Source organism: Strix uralensis, chromosome 16 (assembly GCF_047716275.1).
Source record: "Strix uralensis isolate ZFMK-TIS-50842 chromosome 16, bStrUra1, whole genome shotgun sequence".
NCBI lineage: Eukaryota > Metazoa > Chordata > Aves > Strigiformes > Strigidae > Strix > Strix uralensis.
This window is the reverse complement of record NC_133987.1, coordinates 13180170-13203075: the sequence shown is the minus strand read 5'-3', so window position 1 is coordinate 13203075 and position 22906 is coordinate 13180170. Positions and strand designations below refer to the sequence as shown.

The 22906-nt window shown below is 36.4% G+C and overlaps 1 protein-coding gene across 4 annotated transcripts in view; it reads right to left on the bottom strand.

Moving 5' to 3' along the window:
* SMG1 (SMG1 nonsense mediated mRNA decay associated PI3K related kinase) overlaps nt 1-22906 on the bottom strand; it is a 67346-nt gene that overhangs the window by 6651 nt on the left and 37789 nt on the right. For all 4 annotated transcript variants that reach the window (XM_074886509.1, XM_074886508.1, XM_074886510.1 and 1 more), the window contains 29 exons: nt 21334-21443; nt 20821-20968; nt 20278-20437; nt 19481-19601; nt 18546-18794; nt 17954-18238; nt 16763-16907; nt 16339-16477; nt 15822-16052; nt 15546-15723; nt 14673-14834; nt 14140-14357; nt 13787-13941; nt 12622-12844; nt 11395-11641; nt 10549-10778; nt 9739-9987; nt 9203-9341; nt 9006-9115; nt 8159-8377; nt 7536-7726; nt 6676-6848; nt 6011-6290; nt 5015-5287; nt 4644-4878; nt 2917-3143; nt 1557-1707; nt 1275-1464; nt 571-1040 (listed from right to left, as the gene is read on the bottom strand). In XM_074886509.1, coding sequence (XP_074742610.1) covers nt 571-1040; nt 1275-1464; nt 1557-1707; nt 2917-3143; nt 4644-4878; nt 5015-5287; nt 6011-6290; nt 6676-6848; nt 7536-7726; nt 8159-8377; nt 9006-9115; nt 9203-9341; nt 9739-9987; nt 10549-10778; nt 11395-11641; nt 12622-12844; nt 13787-13941; nt 14140-14357; nt 14673-14834; nt 15546-15723; nt 15822-16052; nt 16339-16477; nt 16763-16907; nt 17954-18238; nt 18546-18794; nt 19481-19601; nt 20278-20437; nt 20821-20968; nt 21334-21443 — 5908 coding nt within the window. The remainder of the gene's footprint in view (nt 1-570; nt 1041-1274; nt 1465-1556; nt 1708-2916; nt 3144-4643; nt 4879-5014; nt 5288-6010; nt 6291-6675; nt 6849-7535; nt 7727-8158; nt 8378-9005; nt 9116-9202; nt 9342-9738; nt 9988-10548; nt 10779-11394; nt 11642-12621; nt 12845-13786; nt 13942-14139; nt 14358-14672; nt 14835-15545; nt 15724-15821; nt 16053-16338; nt 16478-16762; nt 16908-17953; nt 18239-18545; nt 18795-19480; nt 19602-20277; nt 20438-20820; nt 20969-21333; nt 21444-22906) is intronic.

Below are 22906 nucleotides of genomic sequence, written 5' to 3'. Positions count from 1 at the left end.
ACTACAATACAACTGGACACCAGCATACAGTTCAAGGTACACAATGGCATTTATCCAAAACCTCAGAAGAACATTTTCAGGATTGATACTGCTGCTATTTATATTTTTTCATGAGGCAAACAGTGGAGTGAGGAGACAGTTAATGCATTAAAACTCTGAAGGAAAGGTACAAGATGACATTCAGTAATGTATACCCTCTGTTTTAAGCAATCTTCTCCCTTAAAGTCATAGTCTGTTTGAAAAAAGGGGGAGAATGGGACAACATTGCTACTAAGAAAGTAAATGTCATAATGGGAAAAAAATGACACTTATTGACCCAAAAAAGAATTTAAACATTGCCACATTTGCATCTTATAAAACAGCTAGTCTTCAAAAGAAGCCAGCTGTAACACTTTTTTTCCTTATCCATTTACAGAATAATTTAAAACCAAAATACCTTATTAAGTCCATTAAAATACTCTAAAGTTCATTCAACAAAATACAAAGTTGTTGTTGTGCTCAGACACAGTAACTAAAGCTCACTTTCCACAGACACAATTTGGAGAGAAGTAACATGTGTTGTGGTCTTACCTGGAACATAGCAATATGCAACTGTACTCTCTGAAGACTGGTCTTGCAAGATGAAATACTGGTTTCAAGTCTGCGCACTAGATCATGCTTCTTCCACGCTGTATCGTATGAACTAGCTAATACTGTTGCCCTGTTCATGACCAACTGCGAGAACTTGCCGATTTGGATATTGTGCTCCACAGCTTTCTTGCACAAGTCATCCACAGAAACTTTGCTTTCTGCTCCAAAGTCTTTAGCCTCTACCTGAGCAATGATATCGACACCCAACGCACTGATGAAACTGCACAAAGTAAGTCCCAAAGCTTGATTTGGAAGGCCAATTAAAAGCTGTCTCACAAAGTCAGCTGTAAAAGCCTTGATTGGTTTGGCCATTTGGTCTTCACTAAAACAAGAGTTTCTGTAAAGGGCTTTCACATTGACAATTTGAACAGGTCCATTTACTGCATTCTGGTCTTCAATTGAACTGATCCCTTTTAAAGGAAAGAAATAGTATTTCTGTTATAACCAAAACACTTGATGCATCTAGAAAAATATTATCTGACTTACAAACACAGCAAGATTACAGGAATTGATTTTTAATTTCTGCACACTTGCCATATATGAAAGGTAAGTTACAGTAAAAGTGACCATTTTACATCATCTGAAAAGGACATGGGATGAGAAGTGGACAAAGCGATACTGAGTATTTGATAACATTTATTTACCTGACAATGTTTTAGAAAAGGTACCACAAAGCCTGAAAAATTCTTTAATTGTCTGCAGTCGCTTCAGAAAGAAAATTTCTTCCAGAACTTGCCGATTATTGTCATCATCAAAGAAGTTAACTTGGGTGCTGCGGGCTTCCCTAATTATGTCAATCTTACGCCAAGCAACAGGTATTTCCATCTTGTTTAGCTGAGCAATGTAAATGAAGGAAGTTAGTTTTGTTTTTATAAAACTTTCATATGCCCGACTCAAAGAGCACTCTGAAAAGAACAAATCCATACCTTCTCAATCAATAAACCAAATGCAGTTTCCACTTGAGCAAACATTCCATCAAAGGCAACCAAAAGCATCTGACCAGCTGACATTTTTGGAGTTTCATCAACTGAACCATTTCTTGGCTGAATCAGTTCACCATACTGAGCATGAAGTACTCTTAAAAAAAAAAAAACAAACCAACAACAACAACCAAACATGGTTTTGCTTAGTCTACAAGAAATAAATAAGACTTTCTTAAACTGATTGATCCCACAGCTCAAACAGATAGAAATTAAGTTGCATCTGAACAAGGTGAAATTTTGGCAGGCTCTTCCTACCCACCACATGAATCCTAACACTGGTCTCATAAGAACAGCTAAGGATACCATATAAGATGGGACTGCATTAAAGGACCAGCTACACAGCTAACTTAAAAAACAGGTAGAGGATACAGACTATACTTCCTATGAGCTTGGTAAAAAAAGTTATGAATAGCAAGTGATGTAAATATCACCTTTCCTTGCTTGAAAACCAAGTACTGGTTTTATAACATACACATATATAATGGACTGAATGGAGTATGGGGTAAAAAGGTGGAGGATGAGGTCTTGGGTTATGGCTGAGATGGTTTAACAGCTTGCCACTCCTGAAAGGGTGGTCTTATCCTCTCCCTCCCTTTTGACCCTCAACTAACAGGCTGAGCAGGCTTGCCAATGGGTAAACCAGGAAGAAAATTAAGAGAAAAAAAGTAAGTTGTTTTCAACTGGTATAGCAGCTTTCATTGTACCACTGATGGAGTCACCATAACTGGCTCAAGGGAAGCAGCAAGATCACTTCTACTTGGCAGGAAGCTTTTGAATTGGCTCAGTTGTCTACCAAGCACTTCCCCAGAAAGGTCCTGTCCCACATTACAAGATGCACAAGACTCTTTGTTTGGTTGAGGTTTTGTTTATTTGTGTTTTGTTTTTTCTAATCAAGTCACTGACTCATTATGCAAAAAGCTGCCTCAAACCTCGTGATAAGAGGAGTGCCATGGTTACAAGCTCTCCCTTTCACAGGTTCCTCCCACAAACTAATGGACCAGTTCCTATTTTTAGTATCCCTTAATGTCAAACATAAAATCACAACTACATATTTTGGAAAAAGTTGACTACCAAAAGTGGACTTTAAGCAGATGTTCATGTAAATTTCCACAGCTCTGTATTTCTACATATGCATCAAGATAAATGCAGAAACAAAGCAAACGTGCACACTTTAGACACTGCCCTCTACTTAAGGGTATTCTTGGGCAAGAAAAGCCTGTATGTCAGACAAATAATAAAATTTAAACAAACTAATTTCTGCAGTCTTAATTCTCTCATACCTGAACTAAAAAAAGTGATTTACCTTGCAACTTCGATGTAATGAGTGTGTGTTTCTTCCTCTAGTCCCATAGCAGCATTTCGTAAGTAGGCTTGAAGAGATTCAACCAATGCTTGCAAAGGGACTCCATCAGTTGTTTGTTCAATCAGATTATCTAATTCATGGAGCATGCTTTCTAAAGTATACTCTCCTTTCATTAAGCACCTAAGTGCTTCAGGAAAAATGATCTGTCGGAAGTTTGAGTTCAATTCCTGTTGGGAAGTAAGTATGAAAGCATAAGAAATGTTCCCCTCTCAAAGTGTATCAAATGCAACATCTTTCTCATTTTAGTATTACATCACCCTGCGGTACACATTATCCAAAAGATAACATGATGGTGGTGAGCCAAGGGTCAAATTTTTATTTTATTTTTTTTTTAGTTTAAAGAAGTAGGAATACATTAAATCCTGTACAAACCCAAAGGTTTGACATTTGCACCATGTAGCAACAACTGCCTCAACAGCATCAGCAGCAATACCTTACAGCAATCCTCAGCAGAAGATTAGTGGTACAGAGATCACACTGCAAATCCATTTTGTCAAATTATGTAGCTTTTCTTTTCCATTGCATAACTATGAGTGAGTTAAATTATTTACTAAATTTATGATTTGCTAAACTGATTGGACTACACAAGGGAAAAGAATCAAAAACTTGGCAGATAGTGATTATTTTGCTAGAGTCCAACTCATGTCACAGAAATCAATGCAGGTAAAAAAACCCAGTACCTTAAGTGGCATATAGCAATTCTCCCTAAGTATAATGCATCAGAGAGCTAAAGGCAGCTACAGAAAGAACCAACCAATACTCTTTGTCTCCAAAATGACACAAGACATACCAAGATTAGTGATCTTGACTGGTCAGTGAGCTACATATCTTACTTAAGAGGTCACAGGGAGGAAAACAATGTGTGGGTGAAAGATCTCAGCTGCAATTCAATGAAATTACGTGCACGTTTCTGAAAATTTTCTGAAATGTCATTACTTCAGAGTGAAGAAACAAAGTGATGAAAATCTCAATGCGCTTACACAGGTTGGTAGGAAAATATTTTTCAAATACAATACAGTTGAACCAAAAGCCTCAAAAAGCTATTTACACCAGCCACAGTTTATAAACCACCTGTCTTCAACACGTATTTTACTCAAGCTGCCACTAATTTTTGTTTGTTTGTTTTAAAGTGGAAACATTTCTAAGACACAAAATTGTAAATGCATCTTTCTCCTTCCCAGTCTTGGAGATAGGGGCCTGTAAAACAGGTTTTCAGAATTTGTTTCAAACTACTTGTTTCAGATGAAAACAAGCAAGGCTTGGCAGGAGCAGAAAACAGAAAGAGCACAGATTAAACAGTTTGGAAGTTGTTCTGGACTGCCAGCAACAGAAGAAAAGAATGAAAGCAATATGTGAAGCTGGTGTGTCTGTAAAACTGACACCAGCTTCTTTTCATGGTTACTTACTTGACAGCAGTTTTTACAATTTGTCATGTATAGATCAAAATGGTTTCTTTCAACCAATAAAAATGTAAATGGCAGTAGCAAATGCCTGTTCAGCTCAGCCAAATACAGCAATCCAGGCTAAGGTCCAACAACAAAAAAAAAAATCTCAGCAGCATCATAAACAAACATTTAACTGTTTAAGGAAGAAGCTGTTAAGAATGGCTTAGCTGAAGCCTTAGAAGGTTGGGGATGAGGAAAGAAAAAGTAACATAAAAGTATCACCTGAAGTGAGATATATACTCCATTCACTAAGTGAACAGCTTCTGATGCTTCAATTGGGTTAGGAATATCTAAGTCCTGGGGAACAAGATGACACTGCTTCAGCAACTGCACAAGGCACGTAACATTCCCACTCATGCTGCAAAGCTCCTCCAAGAACCAGGCTCCATCTCTTGAAGTCAAATCAACCAGTTGCTCTCCAGCACTAGATGCTGCACCTTCCATCATCAGATTTCGCCTAGATGAATTATGACACTTTGTTAGACAACCTGCCTGCTACTGCATTCACCACATAATTATGTCACTTGAATATTCCTTTTATGTGGTCTTGAACATGAATGCATACAAAAAAAATGTCACAAGAGGCAACTCACTTTGTCAGCGCACGAAGAGCAGAGATGATAACACTTGCTAAGCTCAGTGAGCCCTCCTCTCCATTTTCATGAAGGAAAACTTTTATGCAACGTTCAATTTCTTTCAGCTGCTCTTCACAAACAGGTACTGTAACTGCCTCCTGTTTCAAACGCTCCACCTGCCTGATAAGTCTGTTATTTATATCTGCGGCATAGCGCTGTAGAGTCATTTCTGTAGCAGTTATGAACTGACACATACTTGGAGGTGGTTGAGGAGCATATTGCATTTCATACCTGTAAAGCAAAAATATACTGACAAAACTCTCCCTTCTCAAGTGCTAACAAAATTCTGCTCTGTGGGCAGGAAAAATACTCTGCATTTGAACAGTTCCCACATCACCTACTTCATATTAACTCTAAATACCACAGCAGTTGATGGCTACCCTAATGACACTTTCATGAAGTCCTAGAATGCACCGTACTTCATACCTATTTGCAAACACAGAAGACAATCAGTAGTTCTTGAGGCAAAGAATTAATAGAAAATAAGAAATAGGAAGGAAAGAGGTTTCAGTGTAAATGCTTGAATATAATCTAGATCTTGTAGGTCAAGCAGTAATGACGCCGAAATGGTCTGAATTCAGAAGAAAAAAAATAATTGATTGAAATTCTGCTTTAATAAAAAACTCTTTAGTTGACTTAAGTGATTTTTGTAAGTTTCTAAAACCCCTAAATATCACTACTTTACCTAAAGCCACAAACATGGTTCTTCATTTGTTCATTATAGGGTAACGTTACTTGGTTTTCTTTTTGCAGTACACAGATTATACTCTGGAACAGTATTTTTAAAGTTGTTTTTCATCTTTTTCTCCAAGCTTCTGGAATTACAACTTAACCTTGTCTTGCTTTATAGTTAGATCAGTCCTCACAAAAGTATTGGTTTTAATTAGAAAATTAAAACCCTAAAGTAGCTTGAAAATTAAGTTCTTCAAACAATCCATTATTCCGTAAACTTACTTCCTAAAGATATCCTGACAATGCTCTATTGTCATGTTGCAGATGAGTTCTTCCATCCAGGTTTTCCACTGCTCTATTCGGTGCTTCTGAAACACAGCTTTTGGATACTGAAGAGCTACCGTTGCATAGTTGTGCAATTGTTCAAGACAACCACGTAACACAGATCTTCTCTGCTGGAGAAGAGCACCAACTTCTCCTTCCAGTTGTTCACACTGACTGATTAGATGTGCCTGGCCTGCGTTTTGCAGAAACGCTGTTGCTGGTACATAACTTGGAGGACCTTTTGAGAAGATGGTTAACAATTAAGATGCATTTCTGAAGCACACATATTTTATAGCATACAAATACTAAGCATTAACATCTTTTCAAAAATATTCTTTTACTTGTGATAAAGGAGGCATGGAAAATACATACTGCGAATTTTGAGCACAGGGTAAGAGAATAATCTCGTGCCCAGCTAGGGTAAGACAGACAAGTTCCTTCAGACAGCTTGGCACAGAAACCTTGAAGTGCTCTACACATCACCCTTTGAAGAACCCCCTTTCTTTTCATTTATTCTATACAGGTCCTTGCCTTTAAGTTAGAGGATACTCATAATGCCTCCTGATATTAAACTCTAGTTATTTTCAAGCCATTAAAATAACCTCACAAATACTATTTTATACCTAGGTCCATTTGTGTGCTAATTTCTTGAAGAAGACTTGCAAGTTGCGTTGCCTCTAAATTACTGAAAGCAGTTTGGTAATGTGTTATCCACTGCTCAAATTCATTCAGCTTCACCTGGATTGCTTCCTGGACAGCTCTTTGTTGAGACTGCAACTGTGTGTGCTCAGAATACCTGAATTATTGAAGCCACAGAATCAAGTAAGTACTCCAAGAAAAAAAAAAAACAAGCAAACTATTGAATACAAAACCATATTGAACAATACAACTACCTTGTTGACCAGAAAATTAACATATTCTCACCAATTACATAAAACTTTAACAATGTTGTGTTAATAATTAATTGTTTTCCTACAAAATAATGAATGCATGTGCATATTCATACAATTCTGAAATCCTTGATCAATTTCAAATAAACTTGAAAAATATGTTAAAAGAACTAGAAACTTAGAGGAAAATATTTTTGTGCTGTGTATCAATAGCTGCATTATGTGGATTAATGTGATGGGACACCACATTCACAGAATCACAGAATCATTCAGGTTGGAAAAGACCCTTGGGATCATCGAGTCCAACCATCATTCAGCACATTCTGTCTCTGGCCTTGAGGGTCAAGTGTGGAACAGGATTATATTGATGGAGTATGAGGTGTAGGACATAAATAGTAAGATTATTCAGTAGGAAAATTATTTCAATAGTTCTTCTGTACAAGGCGTGACTTGCTTACTGTAAGAATAGCTTTTACCCAGCTATTAATCTCTCTCATATATACATTTTTAACATTTAAATCATAAGTACATTACTAAACCACAAACTGTATTGAACTGCGGGATTCCTGACAGAACTCCTGGCTCCTCTGTACCTGTGTTGAAGCGTGTGGGAGGGATGATCCACTCCTTCTGCACCTTCCAGAAACTCTATCTCCTCCAGTAGTTTTCCTTGCAACTTTTCTACATCTGTCAACTGCTCTTGCAGGTTCAGATACTCTTCTAAACTACTGTCCAATTTTGGCAGCACAGCAAGCATTTCATCTCTGTTCTTAAACCAGTTAACCTATAACCAAGACACAGACATTACAGAACTGGACTTAATTCAAACAGGTAAGAGAAAGTAATATATGGCAGCACTTAACTCTTCAATTATATTGTTCACCTAGGACTACCTCCAGTGCTACAAGTGCTAAAGCTTAATGGACATTCTTTATTTAGACTGCTCTCTAAACCTCTGTTTTCATTCCTCTAGCCCAGATTCAGGCAAAACATTAAAACATGTCTTAGAATTAAGCACACAGAAAATGAAAACTAAATACTTGCAAGTTGCATATAAGCATTTCCCTCAACAAAACCTCAATTTAGCTCAATAAAAATCTGTGAACTATTTCTAATAAATGACCCTCTTCCACCCCCCCCAAAATGCAAATAAATGAAGTGAAAACATAGGGCCTACTTTGGTTATAAAATAGAAAATTATTGTAGCAAAACACACCTTTATCTCAGCCACTCTTGAAGAAAAGAGACTACGTGTAATATCTCTTTCCATTTCTCTTTTGCTTTGTTTGTTTTCAGCCTGCTGGCCACCACCACCATAGACAGCTCCAGCAAATCCTGCTTCACCTCCTGCTGTCCAGTCCACCAGAGGATCATAAACAAAAGCTTCAAGCAATGTAAGCAGTGTCTCTCTCCCACGCCGCATAATATGAAGGACCTGCATCATATTTTAAACAGACTCATTCTGATTTTGCATTATCTTTGTAGAAAAGTGGAATTTTAAGTGCAAAATTCTGTATTTGAGTAGGTACAGAAATCTGTAACTTATTCCTAACCACTACAAATACAGGAAGAACACCACAGTATGTACAAATGCAGCTATCCTGTAGTAACATCACTAAAACTAAAGATTGCATTCCAGACTTCCACACAAACTCTATACTCTAGCAACAGACACTTGAGGAATAAAACTCTCCTTTGTTCAGAGCATTTTTCTTTTTAAAAACATTTCTGTCATGTTTATAAACAACAAGTCCTGAAGAAAGAGGGTAAGCAGAACTTCACAAAAAAGCTTCAGGAAAAACAAGATTTTACATCTAGAGCTACAAGTCCCCCTTCCCCACTGAACTGTAGTTGTGCCACTACCTGCATATGTATTTACCTGACATTCTCGTATTTCTTAAATACCTACTATAGGATGTATCTAAAATAAGTCCAACTAAAGTCACAGCAGGAAAGGTGAAGGTTTTATAAATCAACAGCAGAATGTTTAATAGAAAAGTTCTAAGACAGTATTTGGAAAGTAATAGTATCTAAGATAATATCTGGCAGGTTTCCTAACTTACCTGTTCACAAGAAAGCCTGAAAACACCTTCTACTCCTGTCACTCCAAGTGCTGTTTCAATATTGTGCGTCATCCGGAACGGGACCTTCTCTGGTACCCTAAGGCTTTTCCCTTTAAGATAAAAATGTAAGTTGTTTCTTTTAATTACCAAGAAGGGAAACCTTTTATTTGAATAACATATAGCATTTTTTAAATTACCTTTTTCAAAGCAAACATTATAATCTATGTGGACAACTTCTCCTGTAGTCATATCTATAAGAACATTATCCAGATGTCTGTCTCCAAGACCAATGATGTAGCCAACCATGGACATAACTGCAGTGGATCTTGCATACGACTTTAAAGAGAGTTTCAGGAAAAAATTATTTGTGGGAATCCTCTGCCAACACATTGGAGTGACTACCATCTTAAAACATTCTTTTAAGTGTAAGTGTAAGACAAATCAAAACCAACTTATTCCAAGCTGTTTTCTATTTGTTGTCTGATGATATCTTACAAGAGCTTTCATGTCTTAGGCTGATAATTCTAGTATAATAACACAGAGCTATCAGTGTATACCCATTTTTTATTCCAGATGGTATAATTGTCAACAGTTCCTGTTACATGAAACTTCAGCAGTGCTAGCTCACCTAACTCACGAGTATCACTGCTTGAACACATCCCAGGCATTTGTTGCCCCTCATCCCATTAAAAACACAGCCTTTCAAAGGGAAAAGATATGTGTTATAACTCACCTGTGTAACTCTCCACCATTCATCCGGTGTAGTACACGATGACCAGAGCTCCTTAGCTAGGAGATTCGGGGGAGTTGCTTCCATCAATTCTTCTAGAACAGCCCTCATGACATTCAAGGGCCAGTCACGACGTGACACATCAAGACTAAGCCCAACTGCCTTTAAAGCGGGACCAATTTTACTGTAGTAAAGTTCACTGGGTCTAGGCACTATTCCAGGATTCTGAGGAGTCTGGTAAGAGTCCTGAGCCTAGAACAGGTAAAAAAATGGTAGTTTATGTTATCACAACTCATTACCACAGAAAAGTATCCCAAGTTCCGTTTTGGTGAGAATGAAATATGAAATCAACTCCTCTACCGAGGATGACTTTTACAGCTCAGAGAATTCTTCCAAAATTCAATAGTTAAAAAAGCCTAAAAAAACTGAACACACATTGTTTTAGCTTAATTCTACTCTTATCAAGGTAAATTTCAAAAATATAACTTGAAAAACTACATTTAAAATGAAATAAGAATGAGATGTGAAACTAAAATAATTTTAACCAAAGTTAACTCAATTTGTTCAAAAACAGTTCCTCTTGAATTATCAAGTCTGAACAGTATATTTATGTTACATGCTGTAATATATATACATGTATGTAACTTCGTTGATATCTGGTGAAATCCAAAGAGATGAATACACAGAACCATTCCACATTATTACGAACAAAACACAATCCTTTTAAGATTATGTTATTTAGAATTACGAAGCAAATTGGAATATATGTTTCCTTTCTGAATTGTTCTAGCTGGCATAAAACATACTTGATACCTTTTGTGCTTGTAAAGCAGCTTCTCGCTGTTGCCACCGCTTGTAAAGACCAAACAAAGGTGTAGCTCCATCCACCCACTGGATCAAGCCTGATCTTGTTCCCAGAGGTGTCACAGAGTAGTGCCTTGCGTGGAACCTTGGCGTCTCTTGACGGTTAATAGTAGCAAACATTGTGTTCACAATTGATAAGAACTGCATGATTCTTTCATCTAGATGTAAGTCTTCCAAACCTGCGATAAATTTATTTTGTTTAAAATTTAGTTTCTACACAAAAAAAAAATTCTTCTCTTAAAGCCCAAAATCTAGCATTTTTTCAATCCTACTTCATTTCAGACTATGAATAGCTTTATAAATTATGCAAATTAAGGATGAATTGATCAGCCAAAACCTAAATGTTTACATAACATTTACCTACTAGAATCACCAGTTTATGACAGCTCACTCTAAGCAGTACACACAACAGTTACTGACATTACAAATAGGTCTTTCCCTTTCAGGGAAGGCATGAAGTCTCTAAAGTTCTCTTCTGGGTGCTACCTTAAGCTTCTAGAAAAGTGCATCTAGCTAATCATATCAGTATGCAAGCAGAACACTGTTTCTGATGCAACCCTTATAAAGGGGGGATCTGAAGCTACCCTGACTTACAGCTACACAAGGCAAAATTCCTTGAAAATGTATGGTGAAGTGGGAGGTGGGGAAGAAAGGGAGCAGATGCTCCAAGCAACTCTTTCTCCGTATCATGCAGGCAGATAAAACAAAAAGTTACAACCATGCATTTTCCCAAATTTTATAGTCTAATTTATAACAAGAGACAGTAACTTGTATGAGAAAACTTCAATTTCTTACCTTTGAACAAGTAGGGATAGTTCTTCCCATCTGAACCCAGGAAAAGCAGCTTTTTAGGTTTGGTTTTTGTAGGCAGGATTGTGATGGTGCTGCCCACACTATGAATTGTGACTGTGTCTCTGGTAGATACTTCTCCAGGAAGTGCTATTTCAGTGTTCATCATGGCAGCCAACCAAGGACTGATTTCTTCAAGTCGTAAAAGGTAACTAGCCCGTTTCTGTGCTCTTTGCTGCAAACTTAGCATAACCTATTCCAAATAAATGTTTTGTTTTAGGTTGAGGTTCACCTTGACAGCTAGCATTAAAAAAAATCCCACCACCAAAATAGACTTAATGGTGGTCATCTTTCAGTAAGCATGGAGACTTTTCTTAAACTACCATTCATCCTTATCATGCTACTATAATCCATTTACAGCTTAGAATGAAGATGACAAAAACTTAGAAAACATCCTTTATGCAGCAAATATACCCTGCCTGGTGATAAGCACCACAGTCACAACAGATCGAACTCCTCAAGAGGTTTGCTCCTGCATTTATAAATATTTGAGCCACGGTCAAAGGCTCAAATTAGCAGCATTAGCAACCTCCTGTTTCTGAATGCTTGCTTGCTCTGCAAAGCAGATGAGGAACTACAAAAAAAACCAAACAGTCCATTGTGTCTAAAACCTAGGTTCTGTCTAGTAAGACTTTTAAAAACCACCAGGTTGGCTTTGGATATCCAAGTGAATACATATTTTGTTTCTCCTCAGACACATAAAAAACTAAAACAAGATCCCATAATTGGAAAACAAATTATCTTTGGGAAGGGTTGATCATTTGAAGGTTGCTGCACAGCCTGAGGACTACGCTTAGATAACCAGAGTACCAATTTATTAAAATTTAAATTACTACACTCAAATGGCATAGTTTCAGAAAGACAGTATTTAAAAAAAGTAAAGCCCTCTGCCCCCAAAACAAACATCCAAGACACCAGAAGATGCAAGATTTGAAAAAAAATAATTTCATTAGGTAGAAATGCAATAATGCAGACCATCAGTATGACTTGTTACAGTGCTTTACTTGTTACTGTGCTTTAGTGTCTAGCATGCCTGTGGTGACTGCAGAGAAGACGAAGTTTCAGGCTGTAATTTTGATATGGTAAGAGAATAGTAAGGAGAGGATCAAGCACATGGTGCAGCAAGAGCATCAAGAGTCTCTACACTGTATTCTTAGTCTGTGCATATAATACCTCTTTAAATGGGAGCCAGCTGCTTCCAGGTTTAGCAGGATTCAAAGGATTCTTAAGTTTCTCCAACGCATTTTCAATTGCATCTCCATAGTTATCCTGAAACCATTTCTCATGAGGAGTTTCTGCAGGAGCTGCGGTGATGCTCCGAACATGTTCCAAAGCAAATACAATGGGCTTCATTAGAGCTGTATGCTTTTCACGCATGATTGCTATTTTCTCCTCTCTATAAAAAAAAAACCACCAAAAACAGTGTTTCCTCTAAACTCCATAAAACCAAGTTACTTCACAAGCAGAGCATCAGAATAAGACTGCAAATGAGACATCTAAGAATTCATGAAAATTACATCTCTAGGTCTTCCAGGATGATGGTGTTAAAAGGAAAGGTATTTCATATCACATTGAATGCATGCTCCCCTGAACCACACTTTTTTCTTTTTTAACTGAAACATCTGAACTGGGTTCTTCACCACTGGAAACCCTGAGAAGCTCAGAGCTGAAACCACTCTCAACAACTGATTTCCTTTAATAAAACAGCTCTTTACTACTGAGGATGTACCACACTACAAAAGAAGGGGAAGGGAGCAATTCAGATCATGCTGTTCTCTCATTCCATGTCAGCCCTGACTATAGAAATCAAGAGGCATTCTTAAGCTTAGCCAGGTGCCCAGTGAATGGCTTTCTTCTTCCACTAATCCATTCACAGGAAAACTCAGGTGAGGGAGAAGCAAAGACTTGCTAAACACTGAAAACCAAAAGCAGATTAAGACATTCTGTTTACTTCAAATATATGTATTTACAGTAAACTCCAAATACATTACACCCTTCAACATACTTGTCCTCATTTCAGCTGACTTGTAAGAAAGACCTTGGAAATGAAGAACTATAGAATCTCATAATCCACAACTTAATATGCACTGGGTTCTAACACACTATTACTAAGGAAATCCCAACATGGATTCACAGGTAGACTGTTGTTTCTCATTTGATTAGAATACTAGATGCAGCATCAAAATATTCTTGAAATAAGGTTACTGGCTTACAAAGAAGCAGCTAGGATAGTATGAATTCAGAAGCAACAACAGTGTTGATCGGTTTGACTGTATGCTTCCCCAAGAACAAACATCTGTTAACGATTATCACTCGAATTATTCAAAAAAAGACATACTTCCTTAAAGTGTTGTTGTTTTGGACCCTCTTGACTTCATCTTCCAGTTGTTGAATCCTTCTGAGGACGTACATGTGCTGCTGCAGTAAAACTCCTAACCAAAGTTCATCCCAAAGAACCGTAACCCTGCGCAGCTCAGCCACTAGCATCTGAACCTGTACAAAATAAAGATTCACTTACTTTTAAGAGTACTAATATTAAAAATTGCTTGTGTAGATGAACAACTTGAAAAAAGATGATAGCCTAACAGCAAAGATGTGAATCGACCTACTGAAAATTTGGTACAAGATATACATAAAACATACTTTGTGGTTCAGATAAGAGCACAAGCAGCATACATTTGGATTATTTACCTGCAATACCATTGTTGGATTTGCAGCAGAGAGTTTCTCCACAATTTTGCTGTAACAATCTTGCATCATTGCTTGATCTTCATTTAACCCAACTTTTGTGTCATCTTTACTACTTTCTTGAGAAGCTGGGGGGCTCCCCCCATCACATTCACCACCCAACAGTTCTTCTCCTTGAATATTACCTAGCAAAGTAGGGATGGCAGAAGGCAGCTTGCTTCCTAAATTAAAAATAGATGTTAAAATATTAGCTACACTGTTCTGGCCTTGAAAGATACATCACTCAATAATTCATTTAGCATCACGTCCCCGTATTATATTAAGTACTGGCAAAGTATACGACGATAAAATTGAAAAAACTAACCTATTTGCTAAACTTAAATCAAAACAAAGGTATCAGTGAGGTCCCATAATAAAAATATTCTTAAGATAGAAAGTATCAGAGTTACTGAAAAAAACCCCTCAGTATCATTTTATCCAGTATATAAAAACATATTAGCTAACGTGTATGTGAACATTTAATTTTTCCTCCATACCTGAAGTCTGGGACTCACTGCTAAGTGAAATGGTACCCACTATTGCAGGATATAGTATGAGATGAGGAGAATCTTGAGCCACTCGACACAGTAAGTTGCAAATACTCTGACGAACATACACTTCTGGGTGATTCAGGCGGGAGAAAAGCTGAGGTATAATACCTTCATAAACAGGAAAAGAAAATGTGCCGATTCATTTAATTTCACTTCAAATGATGCAGAATTTTATTTTATTTTTAAAAGCATGCTGTTTTTGCATGAGAGAACATAAATGTCTAGTCTACCAATAAAAACTTCTTTTAAATAACTGCCTTTTCACAGTACAGGCAATAGTTTATTTTCATCTACTATTCAAATACAGATAACATCAGATGCAATATATAAATCCTTTAGCCAAGCACTAGGATATCAGTTTTGTACACTGTATGTTATATAATTTTTCAAAAATAAGGGAGAGTCCAATTAATAGTTCTTGAAGTTACCATAACTGAGTATTTCAAGAGTACAATTTTGCAATAGTTGGCCCTCTTCCGCTGCTGCCTTCCACACTAACTCAATAACCTTTTTGGGAAAGTTCCTGAGCAACCAGAACCAGTAGTGTAGTGACAAACAGCTACTACTGAGACATTTGGCTTTAGCCACACATCTTCCCCTGAACTGCAATTCAAACTGTAGCTTGGAAAAAATTCATAATACTTCACAAACTGGATTTCCTTTCTTATCTTTATTATTTCCTTTCTAATTACTTAGTAAAAGACAGGCTCTCTTTCCATCATGCTTAAATAAGAATTTTATGAAAGTGAATACCTTTCTGCTTGTAATTAGAAAAAATGCGTTAAAATTAATTTTAACAATTAAATAGCATATACTTACCTCTCCAAGGAGCAGTAGGTGTAGTTTCTAGCCCATGCTCTAGATACTGTCTAAGTTCTCCAGCATGTTTCACAAGCAATCGTAACAGTCTTAGGGTTGCCATCACAATAACATCATCAGTGCTTTGCTCAGAAGTATTTCTTAAGTGCAGCCTGGGATCATCTTCATCAAGTGGAACCTTGAAAGAAAGAAATAGTCCTCTAAGCTATGTATACAGTTCATTTCATCATTTAGAGAAGTTTCTAATTGTATTTCCTCATCAACACAAACACTAACCTGACCAGCATTGAGTTTGAGAAAAGTAAAGTATGCACTGCAGGAGAGTTTATAGAGGCTGAAGATTCTGTCTACAACTTTCCTCCACACTTTAATTAACCCTTCTGTTGCATTTTCGTCAAGATCTGAAAGCCAGGGACAACTTGTTAATAATTGACGCCATATAACATCCACCATATCATCTTCTTCATTGTCTTCATTTTCAGTGATTTGCAGAGTCATATCTTCATCCTAAATGCAAATAAAGAGCAGATTTGATTAAGTCCTCCAAACATTTCTACAAGCAGTATTAGTTTTTATCTAGGCAACTCATGCAATTGCATTACTTGATCATATTACCATAGTCCATAAAACAGATGCGTTACCACTTAGCTAACAGATGGTTTCTTAGAGACTCCTGCATCGTTTGAGTTTTAACTTTAAAACATTTACAGGAGTTAATATGAATCACAAGTAGAGGAAAAATAAGGTTCACGCTGAAGTTGAACATTTTTTAAGCAAGGAAATTTACACTTACTTGAATCCCAGCTGGACGACACACTGCCTGCCCAAGAATCCCATAGATTTTCTCTTTATCTTCCTCTGCAATGTTGTCTGGAAGCAAGTTCTGAACCTCAGATTTTTCCCGGGGCAGCAGACGAACACCTTCTCCCTGACTGTAACATTTAATGCATTATTGATTCCCAATATATTAGTATTCATAGAGCTACTGAACCCATTAAGACTATATATATAAAAATTCTTGAAAGAAGAAATCTTCATCCTTATCTCAGAATTAAGCTCGCTTCTTCTTACAGAGGGTAAGTAATCAATAGAATACCCACTTCTCTGCTCACACGTGACTTTGGGCCACACGGAACAGTAAGCATAAATACAAAGCTAGGGTTTACCTTAAGAAAACTAACTGTGCTGTATAAATTTAAATATTAGGATGAATTTACCTGGCATTATCAACTACTTTCCGGCCCCATCTATAAGCCCAACTAGCCAGGGCTGCCCAAGACTTGGCTACTTCAGGTGCCTGTACTGAAGACAAGTGATACAGCTGCCCCAAGATGAAGTCAGGTTCTCCAACTCCAATATTTACTGTGATGGGAGAAATAGAGCAATATATGTTACGATGTAAAACCTACTTCTAATTTCCTTAATATAGAAAATGACACCAAAACATTATAAGTATGTAATATTTTTTCAGTCAAGTTAGTACCCAAGAGTGTAAAATTTTCCGAAATGCAATTATTTTTCAGTTCTGACACTGGCTGCAAAACAAAGACCAGTTTTTCATTTGCTAACAACCACTGCCTATACTCTACAATTGCTTTCTCTTTCACAGAAAGATGGAACCTAGACAAGAAGCTTATTATGTCCAGAAGAGCAAGATACTTCAGAGCACAGACTTTTATGAAGTACCTAGAGCAGTGTATTTGCATTTTTTTGTGTATACATTTATTTTCTTCACCATCGAGGCACAAAGCACCTACTACTTAACATCCATTAACAGCTCTAAAGTAATTCTGACTCTGCAAGAGAGGAAACAAGTTATTTATAAAATCTATGTTTAAGCAAAGGAAGAACTTTATCTTGACATTTGACAAAAAGTCTGCCAAAAACTGGGAATTAAGAGTACATTTTGTGGTAACAACAGAAGTGTTCAAATTATGTACAGATTAAAGATCATGAGATCTTTAATCATGAAGATTTATTTATGAGAAAAGGCAACTCCTTTTCACATGTATCAGGGCTTTCAAAATAATAAATCCTGTTGATGCTTAATCTGAAAGATCTCATTCAAACTTTAGCAAATACAGGAGCTGAAAGCAGACAAAAGCATGACAAAATTTTACATCCTCCTCATACAAAATAAACACATTCCGGTTTCTTCTTCAGGCCACCATGGCTTGAATGAGAAAAATGTGAAATATGAAATGTCAGTATTAAGGTGTTCAGTTCTTTTAACTATGTATAGTTACCTACTGCAAAAAAACCACACGCTGTTTATACACGTATTAGGAAAATGAAAATACATGAGTGAGGGAGCACTTAGTCTTCATCAATATAGCTAGTGCTATCCCTCAGTGGAATCATCAGTAACTAATTTAACAAAGAAAGAATAAGAAGGAGAATAAATCTACCTGTAGATTCACTTTCAATCCTAGGATATTCTTCTTCTAGTGTATTAACAGCTGGGAGATCAATCAAATTATATATGTTTTTAGACAAGGTAGACAGACCAGTGTGATTCTGCTGCTGTCGAGCTCTATATACTTGTTTCAACTGTCCTGAAATCTCTTTCCATTCTGCTTGAATCCATTTAGCCAGTGTGAGAATAGATTTAGCAACTGCATATTCAGCTTTGGCAGATTTGCAAAAGGATATGGCACAAGAACTCAGCATTTCCATGGCATGTGTTGACTGACCTGCATATCATGAAAAGCATATCTTCAGTAGAGTGTTAACTTTATTCAAAACACTTCTTCTGAAATTCAGCATATTCAGATACAGCTTGTAACAATATATTTTTACAAAGAAGATTCTCTTTTGAAGTTAAAAATGACAAGTAAGAAAAGACTTGTGAAAACACTTTCAGACTGAGACAACAGTTAATAGGATGAAATCAGTTCCTAATGATACTGTCCTATTATGATTTCTTCATGGTCAGGGGAATTAGCCTGGTTACAGGGACAAGAAGCTCAAGTATCTACAACATAATTAGCAAATACTCACCTGCTGTGTATAACAATTTTGTTTTCTCAATATCAAGTTCAGGACCCCATTTTTCATCTATCTGACCTGGTGCAGACAATTTTTTAAAGTGCTGGACTAAGTCTTGTGCAGTGGTGGTTTTTCCTAGCTGAACTTCGCTGCACTGGGCAAGCAGTCGTGTAGCTAGGGCAATATTTCCTCGCTTTCGTGCAAATTTCGCTGCCGTTAAGCCCAGCTCCATTAGATGGCTTTTAATTGAGACTGTTGGCTCTGAAGGAGAAAGCAAGACATAGTAAACAGAATTATTAAACAAACAATAATTGCACCTGAGTTATACAGATAATTTCTGCCCAGTGTATTCTATACATGGCCATCAGTAAAAATTTGCTCAGCTCTTTCGTATTTCCCAACACCTCCTTCAGAAATTTAGATGACTTGATTTCTGCCTAGAATATTTATACACCCCATCTGAAATGAAAAAAAAAAAAAAAAAAAAAAATCCATACATTATCTGCTGGTCAAAAGAGCAGGTTTTTCACTACAAGCATTCTTCTTAACTAAGAAATCTACTTGTCCCCTGATACAACTTTTTCTCCCATTATCTCTTATCACACTGCACATTTAAATGGCTTTCATGACTGTTTTTAAAGACCCCATTACTGATAGTGTTGAAGTGTTCACAAGTGAAAGCATTTAAAAATATGAAAAGATGAGCAAGTGCAAGTAGAAGAGTATAGAACTGTTAAGCATTTCAGAATAGATTTTTTTCTTTTTAACAGTGTCTACATTACAGTAGTAATTGAGACCCCAAGTTGTAAAGCAAGACACCTAAATAACCAAAACTTGGCTTTTAAAAAGTAAATAATTGAAAGAGACACAGCTGCTGCTTTCAGCAGAAGATTTAAGTTCAAATTCTGCATTTACCTTTCATAACACTAAAATGAGAGCTTATATACCTTTAAGTTTTTCCATCAATTGATTCTGGTACACTGTGTACCTCAGTGCATGCATCCACGGCCTTACATCATGCTGTTTGCATGACCTCAAAGCATCATTGAAGAGAGGTATAAGACAGTCCTGGAAGAGGCACAGAAGTTGAAGTTGTCAATGAGAGATATTTACTAAAATGTATTTTCATTTATTAAATCCAAAGACTATTTTAGTGCAGAGTAAACATTCTTATTCATATTAGTAGCCACTCTTTATTGTTAACTAATAAACTGCAAATGCCTTTTATGCAACTTTAGAAAAACATGCTCGATTTTGAGAGGACAACACTAAGAATAGCTCAAAATCAAGCAGAATTGTTTTCTCTGGAACATGATTAGAAATAAGAACTAGATCATTCATGCTGGTTGAAACTTGACATTGAGTTTTTCATTACTGAGGTGACTGAGTTTTGATATTTTAAAGTTACTTTTAAAGTAAGTTACATGTGTGTGTTGTAGGAATAAGCATTACAATGTATTTAGTGAAGAAATATCAACACTTCACTAAAAAGCAACTATCAATGAAACTTTAAAAATACTGTAACTGAAAGGGATGCTATATTTATACCTATAGAAAGAAGTCCAACTGAGATGTAAACTTAAAAAAACTTGGGTCAAAGCATGTTAGAAAACTAAATGAACTATTTTCACAATATCATTAACAATGGTCAAAAACAATGAATGTATGTTCTATAGTCAATACTTCATGACTTAAGATGGAGAAAGACATTACTCCAATTCAGGTTTTTAACACACAGACATACCTCTGATGTCAGCCTGTTGGATACAGTGTTTTCCAAAGCAGAAGAACAATACAACTGAAGAGTGCTCAACACTGGTAAAGACTGAGACACAGTGAGTGTGGAAAGTCTTAAAGGTCCAATAGCGATTCGTGATGTTTGCTTTAAGTACTTAATAACGTTTCTGAAATAAAAGAACCAGAACAGTCATTTTTGTCAGCTAGACTTTAAAAGTAAACAGTGATATTAAAATTACTAAAGAGAATGAAAATCCAACGTCTGCAAAGAGATGATGAGAAAATCTTGCAATATTATGCACAAATTACAGTATGGTACTTTATTATTAAACTGTCAAGAAGCAGTATTTTATCAACTGAAAGAACTAAACAATCTCCAAGTTAAGCATCATCCTATTTTTGCTTATAACTCACAACAGCTAAAACTGGTAGCAAACTACCATAGGTGCTGAAGTACAAAGCAGAGTATGCTTTTCACAAAGTTATGTTTAACAAACTAGAACGGCTTTACACAGTATATTACATTCATTCATAGTGCGTTTCAACTTACTCAGATATTGACTGCCACTTTTGCTCCTGATCTATGTGGTTTGCAGCTGTTGCCAGACATACTGAACTTCTCAAAAGCTGTACTTCAACTGCTTTTTGAAGTTCTCTTGGATCAGGACTTAGCATATTAGGGAGGAGCTTCTTCATGTCTACATGGAGAATAAACAGTTGAAACCAACTAGAACTGCCAAATTTTATCAAGTGTCACTGTCTGAGAATGCATTTTTGAGAGCACAGAATTTTGGAAAAAATCTTTTAAAAATATATATAATATATCTGTATGTATTCATACTAGAAATTGATGATAGACTACTTATAAACAAACACAGTAATTCCAGAAAGCACACTTGTATCAACATTTAGAATGACCACTGCCAATCATTTTGAGGTTATGGTCAGTCCACTGACCACAGCAAACTGCATTCAGAAGTTTCAGTCTGTCATTTATAGAGACAGATACATGAAGAAATATTTACTTTTGTATTTGAAGTAATGTTAACTTATGCATTTATACCTATTTTTTCTTTGGATCCCCCTGCAAGCAGGTTGATATTTTCTCCTGGTAATAATTCTAGTTGTTCAGTGGATTCAGTAAGTTGTCCAGACTCAAAGCTGCTCAAAGATCTGCAATTCAATGTTTATAGTTTTATTTTCACATTTCTTACTTTATTCCAGTTGCGAAATATCTTAAACAGCAAAAGACTCAAGCCTAACTCAAAATCCTACAGAGCACTTATGATTCATCCTAAGCAAAAATCCCAATTTTCACACAGATCAATAAAAGGCAATAGTACTGCACCAAATAGATAAATTCAATATTAAAGTAAAATGAAAATCACACCTGTCCAGCTATGAAGCTTTTCATAATATCATTACACTATATAATAATCTTCTACCATAGTCAGGCAAAAAGGATTTACTTTGGAAGAGTTTAAAAACAAACAAAGGAAACCCCAAAACTTCCCAATCCCCATGCACAGAGAAATAAGTTTTGGGGCAGAATTTCATGAGGCCATGGTTTCAACTCTTCAGTTTACATGAAACCAAACTTCCAGGAATACTGGAATGTTGTGCAGATCACAGATTATACAAATTATATTGCTTAACAGCCTGAAGCAGCAAATTTAACATTTTTTTCCCCCCATTGTTCCACATTTGGAAATAATTTAAGCATTATAGACTCATACAGAACTACACAAAAAAGGCCCTAAAAGGTTAAGAGGCTTGATGGCTCTGAATACAGAAGACTCAGAGGTTCAAAATTCTTGTTATTATCCACTGAAAAAGGAATTATCTAAGTATCTGCATTAGAAAAGAAAAAAAAATAAATATTCAGCATGTGAAAACTCCCCTTTCTGCTAAATTATTTCGATCCTCATTACTACAGTCTCTCCTCAGCCTTCTCAGAAGCAGAAGAGTTAGTGCTGTGCATCGTCAGGAGCTTTTCACAGGATTTTTCTGATGATATAGTATCTACCTTCCAGTAATTATCTGGATGAAAACTAACTCCAACCAGCCAAAACTACCAGACCTCTGCATAGTACAGCAAGCACTTGTGATGTCTATCAGAAGTACAGGGGGTTTAGTTCACAAAAACATGAACATTCAGAAATGACACACTTTCACATTCACGTCAAGCATGCACTCTCCCCTAATGGATTAGCTGCACAACACACTGTTACTGCAGTAAGAAAAAGGATCGCTCCTTTCTCCAACAGTAGTCACTTTTTCAGACCTGCAAGATTTTATTTCAAAGCCTCCTTCTACGCTTTTATTTTCAAGTCAAGGAATTTCAGCCAAAAGGATTTTATGATATTTACCACAGTAGTACAGGGATGGAAAGACTCAAGTTGTCAAATGAAACAGAAAGGACCCTTAAACCTTGACGGACTATTTCTATGTCACAGACATTTTTTCACGAACCAGAAAAATATCAAGGGTTAGGAAATAAATGTGCAAACTACAAGCAGCCAAGACCACCTCCTTAACATACTTTTTACATTAGATTAATGAATTAAAATATTTTTAAAAACTGTACCACTGACAGGAATTTTATTTTTTACTATTATGTAAGTTGTGCAACACGA